The sequence below is a fragment of the Mustela putorius genome, unplaced genomic scaffold, assembly GCF_011764305.1.
Source record: "Mustela putorius furo isolate JIRA1106 unplaced genomic scaffold, ASM1176430v1.1 tig00000430_pilon_pilon_pilon, whole genome shotgun sequence".
Taxonomy (NCBI): Eukaryota; Metazoa; Chordata; class Mammalia; order Carnivora; family Mustelidae; genus Mustela; species Mustela putorius.
The window spans coordinates 8,245,768-8,260,556 of NW_025421377.1; the positions used below are offsets into that span (position 1 = coordinate 8,245,768).

The window sequence follows — 14,789 nt, forward strand, 5'->3', positions numbered from 1 at the left end:
CAACCGGACATCAACCAAAAAACTTACAGTATAGAGACTGAAAATATCAAATATTTGCAAGTTGAATATTGTTGATATTTTTCAATTTATAATCACAGTTTCATCACATTTTTTTCCAAGTACTTTATGAACATTAGCTGACCAGTCTCTGCTATCTCTGTGAGGTAGTTGAGGTGTTTGGAGAAAATTCCCTGACCATTCTGATTGAAACCATCAGTTTATTATGGTTATCAATCTTAGGTGAATCCACTCTGCTGCATGTCTTTTTCTTTTTCACTTGTTTGTTTTGTGTTTCTCAATCTATATTCCAAATTTCGCTGTTCTCCACAAGCTCTTTCCCCAGCCTATAATAAATACCCTCTCAAGATCTCACCTTGTCTCAACTTTGTTTCTACCTTTAAAATTAGCGATGTTCACATGGAGGCGCTACAGACTTAATGGGCAGTGTGGCATTCTTCCTGTTTAAAGCTTAGTCTTTAGGGGCGTCTGGGTGGCTCAGTGGGTTAAGCCTCTGCCTTCAGCTCAGGTCATGATCTCAGGGTCCTGGGATCGAGTCCTGCATCGGGCTTTCTGCTTGGCAGGGAGCCTGCTTCCCTTCCTCTCTCTCTGCCTACTTGTGATCTCTCTTTGTCAAATAAATAAATAAATATCTTTAAAAAAAAAAAAAGCTTAGTCTTTGTACCTGAGCTCTTCACTCTATTTCCTCGCTGCTGCATTTTTTTGTTTTCTTTTCTAGGTTTTTTTAATTTATTAAACAGAGAGAGAGGGTACAAGCCGGGGAGAGAGGGAGAAGCAGGCTCCCCACTAAGCAGAGAGCCAGACATGGGGCTTGATCCGTGACCCTGGGATCATGACCTGAGCAGAAGGCAGACACCCAACCAAATGAGCCACCCAGGTGTCTTTTTTTGCTTTCATCGATATTCTTTCCTTTTTTTTTTTTTTTTTTTTTTTTTTAATTTTTTTCCTTCTTTAAAAAACACTTCAATCCACTTTACAACTAGTAATGCTTTTAATCTCCCTAACCGTCCTAGAAAGCGGTGCTATTGTGGTCATAACTAACATCCCCTAAAAAGATCTCCTTTAACTACCTCTCCTTGTTGCTGATGCCTGCTCCTCCCTCACGCAGACTTCTCTAAAGAGTCTTACTCTTCTGTCTCCACTTCTTCACCTCCTGCTGTCCTATCACGTTCTGGCATATGTCTCCTTTTACAGAAATTGGTCTAGTTAATGACACCAGTGACATTAATTGCTTGATCCAAAAGGATATTTTTTTTTTAAAGATTTTATTTATTTGACAGAGAGAGATCACAAGTAGGCAGAGAGGCAGGCAGAGAGAGAGAAAGGGAAACAGGCCCCCTGCTGAGCAGAGAGCCCAATGCGGGACTCGATCCCAGGACCCTGAGATCATGACCTGAGCCGAAGGCAGCGGCTTAACCCACTGAGCCACCCAGGTGCCCCCAAAAGGATATTTTTAGACTTTAATTTCTTGACCCCTCTGTAGTATTTGTCATTATTGGTAATTTCTCTTTAAAATGCTTTCATGACTTCATTTTCTTTCAGTTTTCCCTTTTTAAAAAATCTCTTACCATTTTTTCTTTGCTTTCTTCCTCTACCTGTTCCCTTAAATATTACTGTTTTTCAAGATCCTGTTCTCGACCCCTCCCTCTTCCCCTGTACATTTTCTCAGAAGGCCTCATTTACTCTCTTGGTTTAAAATATTCCCTGAGGGGCGCCTGGGTGGCTCAGTGTGTTAAAGCGTCTGCCTTCGGCTCAGGTCATGATCCCAGGGTCCTGCTTCCTCCTCTCTGCCTGCCTCTCTGCCTACTTGTAATCTCTGTCTGTCAAATAAATAAATAAAATCTTTAAAAAAATAAAAAAATATATTAAGTAAAATAAAATATTCCCTGAATGTTTATAACTTTTCAGTCTTTCTGGCTCAAATCTCTACAGAACTCCAGACCCATACATACAATTTCATACTGGGCGTTTCTGCTCGGGTAAAAGCTCTTTGTACCATATGCCTAGTACTGAACTTGTTATCTTCTACCTCAAATCTGCTTTCCCTCCTATATTCTCTACTTTGCTTGGTAGCATCACCATCTGCCCAAGCCAACATTCTGTAGTCTTTCTAGGTCTCATTCTCTTCCCTTCACTTACCACTCATCAAGTTCTGTCACTTCTAAGTACTATGTAAACTTACTTTTTCTGCTCTCACTTACTCACTGTTTATGCCTTATTCATCTCTCATACATTTCTCCAATAGGCCTCCCGTCGTCTAGTTATATTCTTACTCATCTTTTAGTCCAGAACAGTCTTTCTCCTTAGCAAAGTATTCAGAGCTTATCATAGTTAAATCCTGCCTGATTCTTTAGACCCAACCATAAGTTTCCTTGAACATTACAATCCAGTCTTACTGAGCCATCTCTGCTCCTTCGGTCATACTGTGTGGCTTTATGCTTCTGTGTCACTGCCTGGAACATTCCTCCTTTTTTCTCTTCATAGCATATGAAGAGAAATATACATATCTATTCGATAAAGCCTTCACTAGTTTTCATAGACATATAGATATATCATGGAGAGTAAATCATTTTATTCCCTTAACTGCTTTAGTGCCATATACCTCTTTATTCTACCACTGAACAACACATTATATAGTAATTACTGGCTTACTTGCTAGTTTTCCCTGTAAAACTATGTACCTGAAAGTCAAAGATCATATTTTATTCTTCATATACCAAGAATTGTGCTTTAGAATTGTTGAGTTGAAGGCTTTGCTTTCGTTTTCAATTTTTTGAAAAAACAAAAACTCCAAAACCCATAGCTATAAAGTGTTTGGGTTTTTCCAAAATCAAGTATGTGAGTATCATGGTTGATAGTGATCTCTGTGATTTTATGTGTGTTGTTGGTTTTTTTTTTTTTTAAAGATTTTATTTATTTATTTGACAGAGAGATATCACAAGCAGATGGAGAGGCAGGCAGAGAGAGAGAGAGGGAAGCAGGCTCCCTGCTGAGCAGAGAGCCCGACATGGGACTCGATCCCAGGACTCTGAGATCATGACCTGAGCCGAAGGCAGCGGCTTAACCCACTCAGCCACCCAGGCGCCCTTGTTTTCTTTTTTTAAAAGATTTTATTTATTTATTTGATAGAGATCACAAGTTGGCTGAGAGGCAGGCAGAGAGAGAGGAGGAAGCAGGCTCCCTGCTGAGCAGAGAGCCCGATGATGCGGGGCTCAATCCCAGGACTCTGGGATCATGACCTGAGCCAAAGGCAGAGGCTTTAATCCACTGAGCCACCCAGGCACCCCTGTTGTTTTCTAAATAATAGAAATTAATTAAATTCACCCCAACTTCCAGTCCTTTTCCATACTGAGTTTTCTTAGCAATTCTTTGTATCCTACATCAATTTGTTCATTCTGCATTTACTCAGTGCTAGGCACTGAAGTAGCTCAGACTCAGTTCTAGTGCCCAGCAGTTTCTTTTTATATAAACATTGCCTAATCATGGAGGAGGGAGGAAAAAAGAACAAAAATTAGTTAATTGGGAAGAATTTGTTCAGTAAAAATACTTATGAAAGCTTTGTTGAGGGGCACCTGGGGGTCTCAGACAGTTAAACGGCTGCCTTCGGGTCAGGTCGTGATCCCAGGTCCTAGATTCGAGCCCCGCATCGGGCTCTCTGCTCAGTAGAGAGCCTGCTTCTTCCTCTCCCTCTGCCTGCCACTCTGCCTCCTTGTGCTCTCTCTGTCAAATAAATAAATAAGTAAAGTCTATAAAAAAAAGAAAAATCTTTGTTGGCATTCTCATTTTGAAATTTTCTGTGTTTGTTTTTTGCTTGTGTGTATACATTTCATAATATGCTACATTTATGGGTACATATATGAATGTTAATCTCTTACACACATTGTGAAACATAAGAAAAATGAAAGTATACCCAAATAAGTGTTTATACAGTGTTAATTATTTCAGTTCAAAGCAAATTTTTTAAATTAATAACGTGACTTTATGTCTTCAGATTGAACTAAGAGAACGAGAGATAGAACGACTATCAGTTGCATTGGACAGTGGCCGCTCCCCTGATATTCTCTTTCTGGAGTCTAGAAATAAGACCAATGAAAAGCTTATTGCTCATTTAAATATTCAGGTAATGACTTTTATAATTATTTCACTGAGTATGTAAAATTATTAAATGTTTATAACAGTCCATGTTTGTAAAAGTAACTAGTGTATTATTTACAGTAGGAAAAATTTGATAGAGCCGAAGTGTCCAGAAATAGGATGCAGTTATTGAAAAATCATGTTTTTAAAGAATAATTTAATGAAAAAAAAAGAATATTTAGTGAGGCAGAAAAATATATACCATAATGTTAAGTATTTAAAAGAAGTGAATAAACTGTAAGCACAGTGTGATGTTCAGTTTGCTTTTTAAAAATGTACATATGAGCTTGAAGAGAGAAAACACTGGAAGAGAATATACCGAAGTATACTAAGAGTTTATCTTTGTGTGATGAGATACTCTTTTTGATTTTCATTGTTTTTAAAATTTTGTTTGTTTTATAATGTAAAAAAAGATTTTTAAAAAGAAATTGAAAAAGCTAAAAATGCATTAGATTCCCTTGCCATGCATTTGACCTAAGAGTAGAACAGGAGAGTTATATAAAGCATATTATGTTACCTTGAGAAATTTAGACCCATCATTGCTGCCTGGGCTGTAACCAGAATAGACCAAGTCAGGAATATCGGCAGTAGCTCTAGAGCAGTGCTGTCCAGTACAAATATTACACAAATATTACACATAAATATTACACTTATGTAATTTAAAATTTTCTAGGGGCACATAGGTGACTCAGTTGGCTAAGCATCTGACCAACTCTTGATCTCAGCTTAGGACTCGATCTCGGGATCATGAGTTCAAGCTTCTGTGGAGCCCACTTAAAAAAAAAAAAAAAAAGAGAAGAAAATGAATCTCAGATCAAAATATAAAACATAAAACTGTAAAACTTTCTAGTAGCCAGATTAAGAAAATAAAAAGAAACAGATGAAATTAATTTTAATAATGTATCTACCTCAGTATATCCAAAATATAATTTCAGTGTATAATTAATGTTGTAAAATATGAATGTTGAGATATTTTACATTCTTTCTTTTTTGCACCACGTCTTTGAAACTTTGTGTCTATCTTACATTTATAGCACTTCTCAGTTGTGTGGAGCCACAGTGTGCACACATGGATGCTAGTGACTACTACATTGGACAGCACAGTCTAGAGTAGGAGTATCATTGTAGTGATAGTCTTGTCATAATTTTAGAACTCCGTGTTGGGAAAAAGTTCACACAAATGTTTTACTTTTCCTTTCCTTTCCTGTTTAAAGATTGGAAGCCAATGGCTATATATTTTTATTACACCCCACACTGTCAGTTTTGTGAATCAAAGTAGTATAGGATTGTAACTGTAAAATAGCTGTGGTTTAAATTTTCATTATTTAAAAAAATACAGCATTTTGAAATATTTTTGAAAGTTCAGTATTTAGGATAATTTTGGAATTCATAAACCTGTGAATTACAAATTCAATTTAGGTTGACTTTCTTCAGCGAGCTAATAAAGACCTGGAGAAGCATATACAGGAGCTTATGGAAACCAAGGAAACAGTGACTACTGAAGTTGTTAATTTAAGTAACAAAAATGAAAAACTCTGCCAGGAATTAACTGAAATAGACCAGTTAGCACAGCAGTTAGAAAGACATAAAGAAGAAGTGCTTGAGACTGCTGATAAAGAACTTGAAGAAGCAAAGGTATGTCTAGGTTGTGGGAACATTTGCTGATTCTCCTGGAACATAGTGAGCGTAAGCCCCCTTTGATACCTGATTTGGTCTTTTGGTTTGTTTTTTTCACAATTCAAGTTTTTCCGAAGTTTTTCACAATTCAAGTTTTTTTTTCCGAAGTTTTTTTTTCAAGTTTTACACACTTGGGTATCTTTCTAAAGCACACCTTTTCTTAGGATAGCTCTCCTATAGATTTTGTCCTATTTTTCCTCAAGAGTTTCATCTCTACATTGTGAACAAGCTTTGGAAGTTTGTCCTCTGTGTCATTTTGTGCTCATGATCTCTTTATTTTCTGAAATAGTGTTTGTACTTAACACATTTTTAATTTGGTAGCAAACATTTTTCATCTTTAAGTTTAGAATAGATAAGAAAGGGGACACCTGCCTGCTGTGGTGGGAGGAGCAAGCAACTCTTGATCTCAGGATTGTGAGTTTGAGCCCCAAGCTGGGTGTAGAGATTACTTAAAAATAAAATCTTTTAACAATAATAATGAGTAGGGGCGCCTGGGTGGCTCAGTCGTTAAGTGTCTGCCTTCTGCTCAGGTCATGATCCTGGGATCAAGCCCCACATGGGGCTCCCTGCTCAGCGGGGAGCCTGCTTCTCCATTTCCCACTCCCTCTGCTTGTATTCCCTCTCTCACTTGGTCAAAAAAAAATAAATAAAATCTTTTAAAAAATAATAATGAGTATATATATAGAAATGAAAGATGTAATTTCCAGTCTGTCGTAAATACTGATCTCTTAAAACTGTCACTTCGTTCTTTTACATACAGCTAAATGACTCTTTCTTCTTGAAATCTCCACAGTTTTATCCTATTTTAATATATTTATGCTTAAATATCTTTTCATGATCACTCTATCAAACATCTCTGCAATAAAAAATACATGAATTTAAATTATTTATTATTTATTTAAAAATTTTTATTTTAAAAAATGTCCTTTGACAGGGCACCTGGGTGGCTCAGTGGATTAAAGCCTCTGCCTTCAGCTCAGGTCATGATCCCAGGGCCCTGGGATCGAGCCCTGCATCGGGCTTCCTGCTCAGTGGGGAGCCTCCTTCCTCCTCTCTCTCTGTTTGCCTCTGCCTACTTGTGATCTCTCTCTGTCAAGTAAATAAATAAAAATCTTTAAAAAAAAAAAGTCCTTTGACTACAAAGTTCAAAGTGCTAACACTTTCCTCTGAATAGTGATATAATTATTAGTAATTGGTGGATCAAAGTGACAAATATAGCACAAATGCTGATACCTACTGAATTGAAAAGTGAAATTTTATTGGAAATATATCTCTTAATAAGATACATCTTATTAATGCATATCTTAATACATATCTTTCATAAACTTTGATTATCTTTATGTTTGGTGCTTCAAAAGTTTTTCATATTTTGAATGACATTAGATGCATGACTTCGCTTTAAAAAGTGGGGGGAAAACAGTTGTGAGAGGGAAGGTGAAAGAGGTAAGGTCATGAGATACTTAGACCACACACAGGTTGTCAGGTAGATAATTCTTAAAAAAGGAATGTACATCCAAATTAAGAGTCCAGATATGGATACATGAAAACTACATGTATACCACAGTTTTTACACAATACTTTGGAAGTATTTATGTTATCCCAGGAATGGGTATAACTTAGTCTGAGGATCAGGACTCTGTATCATTGAATCACTTTTGTACAATGTCATTTCAACTAATTAGTGAAATAAAAGTAATATACCTCAACATAATGAAGGCCATATATGAAAAGTCCACAGTATATTATACTCAGTGGTAAAAGATTGAAGCTTTTCCTCTAGGATCAGCAGCGATGCTAGGACCCCATTCTTCCAGTTCTGTTTCGTATATATCGGAAATCCTAGCCAAAGCAGTTAGTCAAGAAAAAGAAATAAAAGGCATCCAAATTAGAAAGAAAGAAGTAAAATTATGTTCCAGATGACATGATCTTAAATGTAGAAGACCCTAAATATTTCACAAACCAGCATTAATAAATTCAGCAGAATGCAAAATCAGTGCAAAAAAGCAGGTGTGTTTCCATATGCAAATGATTAAAATCCAAAAGTAAATTAAGAAAATAATCCTATTTGCAATAGCATCAAAAAGAATAAAATACTTAGGAATAAACTTATCCAAGGAGGCGAAAGACCATATGCTGAAAACTATAAAACATTATTGAAGAAAATTGAAGAAGATAGAAATAAATGGGAAGACATCCTATGTTCCTGGATTGGAGGACTTAATATTGTTCAGATGTCCGTGGTACCCAAAGCAATCTACAGATTCAGTATAATCCCTATCCAAATCCCAATGGCATTTTTTATAGAAATGGAAAAAAAATTATAAAATCTCAAGAGGCCAGGGTAGCCAAAAGAGTCTTGCAAATGAAGAATATAGGGGTCCTTGCCTAGCTTAGTTGGAAGTACATGTGACCCTTGATCCAGGGTCATGAGTTTAAGCCCCACATTAGGTGTAGAGACTACTAAAAAAATAAAATTGAGAGCATAATTAAAGCTATTTTAATTTTTTGTGGCTCTAGTTTCATTGGAACATTCCTGTAGCTCATTCCTCTCTTTTTCTACTTTGTTTTGCATTTTCTCTGCTCATGCACACAACATACTGAACATTGCTTCTCAGGTCCCATTTATAGTGTTCAAGAATGACATTTTGGCTCACATTGGGTCAAAATATTCTAATATTGGTATTCAGTGCTCTCATTTGCTGTATAGAAGTTCCACATTGGTAGTAGCAGGTAGAGGGAAATCAAATAAGATAGGAAAGTTAGGAAATAACAATGCCATAAGAAAAACCCAAAAAATCAAGGTTCAAGGAAGGTCCTACAAGTATACAGGCAAAGTAGGTTTTTTAAGTGGGCCCTCTCGTTTCAGATGTTAAATATCTCTCCCCATAGGGACACCTGGGTGGCTCAGTTGGTTAGGCGGCTGCCTTCAGCTCAGGTCATGATTCTGGAGTCCAGGATCGAGTCTCACATTAGAGTCCCTGCTCAGCGGGGAGTCTGCTTCTCCCGCTGACCTCTCTCCTCTCATGCTCTCTCTCATTCTCTCTCTCTCTCTCAAATAAATAAATAAAATCTTAAAAAAAAAAGATATCTCCCCATAAGCATTCAGGATACCAAGAAATTAAAGAGAAGCCTGGACTTTGTCTCCTCTTCACTGAAATTGAGCCTTAAAACAGCTAAAGCTTCCCATCTCACTGTTGAGAAGAAAGACGACTCAAGAAAATGACTTGGTCTTATTTGCAGTGTGACTTAGTGATAAATATTTGATTTTTAGGTCTGTATCTAATAAGTTTTTTATTCCTAGAAAGAGATTAAAAGAAAGCTTTCTGAAATGCGGGATCTTGAAGAAACAATGGCAAAACTTCAGCTGGTAAGTAGAGGTCATGTTGAATCGCCAGAAATTTTGGTAAGAAAATTTGCATGCTGTATTTTACATATTTTTTTAATTGAGATATAATTTACACATTATACTATTCACTCTTAAACATTTAATTCACTGGTATTGGTGTAACCATGAAGTGTTTCAGCTATTCTGATGATCAAGTAATAAAACATTTTCATCACTCCAAAAAGAAACGTCATACCCATTAGCAGTCCCTCCCCATTTTCCTCAGCTCAGCCTCTGACAACTACTAATCTTTCTATTTCTATAGACTTGCATATTCTGGGCAGTTTATACCAATGGAATCACATAATGTGGCCATTTTGTCTGGCTTCTTTGATTTAACACAGTATTTTCTAGTTTCATGCTTGTTATAGCATGTATCCAAGTACTTACTTTTTATGGCTTGGTAATATTCCACCATGGATGTATTTCATTTTGTTTCTGTATTTATAATTTTTTAATCTCATATTAATTACTTCATGACTGGTCAGTTTGCTAGTATGAAAACTAAAAATTGATAATTATTTGTTAAAGTTGTCGACTTTTATTAAAAGCACTCAGTCTGGGGCACCTGGCTGGCTCAGTCGAAGTGGGCAACTCATTTTTTTTAAGATTTTTGTTTATTTATTTTAGAGAAAGAGAGCGCATGTGTGTATGTGAGTGGGGGGAGAGGGAGAGGGAGAGGATAAGAAGCAGAATGTGCATTGAGCATGGGAGCCCATTGCAGGGCTCAGTCTTCTGACCTTGAAATCATGACCTAAGCCAAAGTCAAGAGTTGGACATTTAACTTACTGAGCCACCCAGGCTCCCCTGGAGCGTGACTCTTGATCTCAGGGTTGTAAGTTTAAGCTCCATGTCAGGTATAGAGATTACTTAAAAATAAAATTTAAGAAACAAAACAAAACACTCAGTCCTCTCTTAATAGCTTTGTTTGGTAGCGCAAATCATTTTTCTAGGTAATATTTGTCGTCTTCTGGTAGTCTTCAAATAAGAAAAATAGTAATCATCCCAGCATAAGCCCAGATGTAGCATATAGTTCTATAGTCTAGAACTGACAGCATATCTTGCTTCCAGTTAGAAACTGCCAGGTGAAAAAAAAAAAGAAAAGAAAACTCCTGGGTAGTCACCTAAAAGATGATTGGGGATTTTTTTTTTTTTTTTTTTAGTAGCTTGTTAAATTGGATGAATTTCTTTTAAGATTAGAAAATAAGACTAATACTAATTTTCCAGTTTTCTCATTATATATAGTCTTATACAGTGTAGCGGCAATGTTCTGATAGCGTAAGGCAAATTTAGAAATGAAGCCATTGTGATATGCCGCCACACTGTACGTGCTTGAACACTTGCTTTTATATGCTCACTGTGAATCACAGTGACTTCTTTTTTTATTCATTTACAGCTACTCAAGTCAGTATTGAATAACTGAATTAACTAAAACTGCTAAATGTCCACTCTTTTTTTTTTTTTAATGTTTTCTACTCTTGAATTCATAGATACTGTGAAATTCTTCCCTGAGGTCAGTAAATAAAAAGTAGATGTTTTGATGGTATTTTTGCTAACAGACTAAACTCTGTGAGGGCAGGGATTTGGGGTTGCTGCTATTGTTTGTACGCTATAAACCCTCAAGTGCGATTCGTAATGCTTGTCTCGGATTCTGACCAAGTCTCAGTAGTACTGGCTGACAAGGATGCTATAGCTACTTTCTGACCTTTCTTGTTTTTTCCAACTACTGCTATATTAGTATTTTTAAGATGAATACTAATGATATTAGTAGCTAACATTTATTAAGCACTTGCCATGTTCTAGACACTGTGCGGAGTGCTTCTCAGCCTTAGTTTCATCCTCACCCATGAATCCTCAGTATCCAGGTACTGCTTTTTTTTTTCCCTAAGATTTTATTTATTAATTTGATGGAGAGAGAGAGATCACAAGTAGGCAGAGAGATAGGCAGAGGGGTGGGGGGAGCTGGCTTCCTGCTGAGCAGAGAGCCCAATGTGGATCCCGGGACCCTGAGATCATGACCTGAGCTGAAGGCAGAGGCTTAACACACTGAGCCTCCCAGGCGCCCCAGGAAACCAGGTACTGCTCTTGTTGTGTAGATGAGCCTGAGACAATACCAGTGATACCTATGATAGTCTTAGAGCACTGTGTATACTTCTGCCTTATTTTAAAAATAAAAAGGCTTTAAAACTTTTTATTGCAAAAGTACATATTTATTTTAAAAAGTAGACAATATGCTAAGCAAATTAAGAAAAAATAAAATCTAATAATTCTACTACTCAGAAAGGAGCCCTATTGATATTTGGGTTTTGTGGTCCTTTTAGCCACAGTTGATAATTAGCTTTAGTTGAACCCATGTATTTGACTAAGTATGTGTCTGTATGTATATGACTTACCCTTAATTAAATGTACTTACCAAAATATCAATTTTAAGTTCTATAATATTTTTTCAAGTTACTAGAAATCTTAACTATAGTATTAAAATTTACAGGAATTAAATTTATGCCATAAAGAAAAGGAGAGACTGAGTGATGAACTACTTATAAAATCAGATCTGGAAACTGTTGTTCATCAGCTTGAACAAGAAAAGCAAAGACTTAACAAAAAAATGGAAAGTTTTGCGGTTACAGGTAAAATATAAAATGTCGATAACTTTAAAAAGTGATTGTTATTCTCTCCTGACATATTTTTCTTAGTAGATTACCTTTCATTCATTCTTAAATTCAATAAATATTTGTAGAGTGCTCATTACATACCAGAAACCATACTGGATGCTGTAGATAGGTGGAAAATCTCCTTCAGCAACCTTACAGGATTCTTTTATATTTTTATATGACTAGTTGGTACAGGGAATGCTTGAATATTTTCCAAAAGAAGTATGTTCTTTTTCAATGCAGATAATAGAATTAATTAAGACAAAGGAAAACTTCGGAAATAGTGAAAATTTGAAATGCAGAATGTTTATAAGGAGATGCACTTGTATTAATTGAAAGAACACATTCCCATGTGTTCTTTCTCTTTCTCTCTTTTTATCTCTTTCTCCCAGTAGGGCAACTTTCTGCTAGGTAACAGCCCTAAATGAGTTAGTTTAAGAAACATGTAAGAATTCATCCATTCATTCGACAAATGTGAGCCTGTTGTGTGCCAGGCTCTGTTTTGAGTACTAAGGTATATGATGGTAAACAAAATACACAAAGTCCCTGCTCTTGTGGAGCCTTTGTTCTAGCTAGACAAACTAGTAGCACATAAATGAAAAAGCCCAATTTTAGATGATAAAAGGTATTAAAATTAGGGGGAGATGTGCTAGAGATTGACCCAAGATCTCAGAGACAAGACACCAGCCAAATGAAGATTTGGAACCATTTTTTCCAGGCAAAGGGAACAGCAAGAGCAGAAGCCTGGTGCTGTCAAATTCCCAGGTGTCTTCAGAAGTAAAAGAAAGCCAGTGTTCTATGTTAAAAAGAGGCAGTATCCTAGGCTCTTCAGCATCTATGTGGATAATCTATTTGGTCCCTTCTCCACTTACTGCCTCAATGACTTGAGCACATTACTTAACCTCTCTAATGCTTTAGTTTCCCTGTCTATGGAGTTAATGACGGCACCTACCCAAAGCATTCTTCTGAGGATTAAATGGGTTAATACATTAAAGTGCTTAGACCTGTGTATAAAAGTTTGCAGTGTAGTTTCTTTATACCTAGTTATGGCCTATCATTTCAGTGTGATCTTTCATATCTGAAACTCCCTGTTTTTCTGTGGTGCAATTGCAGTAGGGTGCCAAAAATCCAACCACAGGTCAACCAAAATATTTACCTTCTACACACGTGCACATGAGCAACCAAGTACTGCTTGCATGTGCACCAGACATATCAGTAAATTAGATGGTCCTGAACTTCAGGAGCACTCTCAATGATGTATGGAAATCTTACTCTATATTTCTTATCACTTGATCTCCCTCTCTTTGCTGGGAACATTCCAAATGTTTTACATTCTTAATAAGCCTATGACTCTCATTCCACCTCCCATTCTGAGTGGGCGATTTTCAGGTTCCCTAAGAGAATGGAAGCCTTCAAGGAAGCCTTCTGTCAGTTTCCTATCCCAAGATCTTAAACTGTGCATTTTTATCTTCCCTCCTGTTACTATGGAAGTGTGTCCATCTTAGGAAAGGCCACTGCCTCCATCTGTTCTCTGGATCCTATCCTAGTTTTAAAACATTACATATTCTCCCTTTTCTATAACTTAAGTCTGTACTGTTTTTGTCCATTGGCATTTAAACATACTTACCCTGATATGTCTCTTGAGGCAAGGGAAACAAAAGCAAAAATAAACTATTGGGACTACATCAAAATAAAAAGCTTTTACGCAGCAAAGAAAACAATCAACAAAACTAAAAGGCACCTACAGAAAAGGAGAAGATATTTGCGAATGATATACCTGATAAAGGATTAGTATCCAAAATATATAAAGAACTTAATAAAACTCAGCACCAGAAAAACAAATAATCCAGTAAAAAAAATGGGTAGAAGACATGAATGGACATACAGGTGGCCAATAGATACATGAAAAGCTGCTCATCATCCGTTACCATCAGGAAAATGCAAATCAAAACTATAGTGAGATATCACCTCACACCTGTCAGAGTGGCTAAAATCAACAACACAAGAAACAAAAGGTGTTGGCAAGGATGCAGAGAAAGGGGAGCACTCTTATACTGTTGATGGGAATGCAAACTGATGCAGCCAATGGGGAAAACAGTATGGAGCTTCCTCAAAAATGTAAAAATAGAACTACCCTATAATTCATCAATCACACTAATAGGTATTTACCCAGAGAACACAAAATACTAATTCAAAGGTATACATGCATCCTGATGTTAAAGCAGCATTAGCTACAATAGCCAAGTTATGGAAACAACCGAGTGTCTATCAATTAAAAGAGTGGATAAGGAAGATGTGGTGGGATGCCTGGGTGGTTCAGTCAGTTAAGTGCCTGCCTTCAGCTCAGGTCATGATCCCAGAGTCCTTGGATCAAGTCCCACATCAGGTTCCTTGCTCAGTGGGGAGCCTGCTTCTCCCTCTGCCTGCTGCTTCCCATGCTTGTGAGCTCTCTCTCTCTCTCTGACAAATAAGTAAATGAAATCTTAAAAAAAAAGATGTGGTGTATATGTATACAATGGAATATTAGCCATTAAAAAAAATGAAATCTCGCCATTTACAGCAACATGGATGGAGCTATTAAGCCAAGTGAAATTGAGTATTACGCTAAGTGAAATAAGTCAGAAAAAGACAAATATATGATTTCACTCATGTGGGATTTTCTTGTAAAGATTTTATTTACTTGAGAGAGAGAGTATGAGCAGGAGGGAGGGGTAGAAGGAAGAGGGAGAACTAGACTCCCTGTTGAGTCGGGAGACCAATCCAGGACCCAGTCCTAGGACTTTGGGATCATGACCTGAGTCAAAGGCAGACACCCAACCAACTGAGCCACCCAGACACCATGCTCTTATGTGGAATTTAAGAAAACAAATGAGCAAAGAGAAAAAAAAAGAGAGGCAAACAAAGAAATAAACGCTTGGGGCACG

General features: G+C 36.8%; 1 protein-coding gene across 5 annotated transcripts in view; it reads left to right on the forward strand.

Moving 5' to 3' along the window:
- The window catches only part of CEP135 (centrosomal protein 135), a 76,591-nt gene that overhangs the window by 12,622 nt on the left and 49,180 nt on the right, over positions 1-14,789 (forward strand). For all 5 annotated transcript variants that reach the window (XM_045079778.1, XM_045079780.1, XM_045079779.1 and 2 more), the window contains exons 7-10: positions 4,010-4,138; positions 5,572-5,787; positions 9,131-9,196; positions 11,703-11,841. In XM_045079778.1, the coding sequence (XP_044935713.1) occupies positions 4,010-4,138; positions 5,572-5,787; positions 9,131-9,196; positions 11,703-11,841 (550 nt within the window). The remainder of the gene's footprint in view (positions 1-4,009; positions 4,139-5,571; positions 5,788-9,130; positions 9,197-11,702; positions 11,842-14,789) is intronic.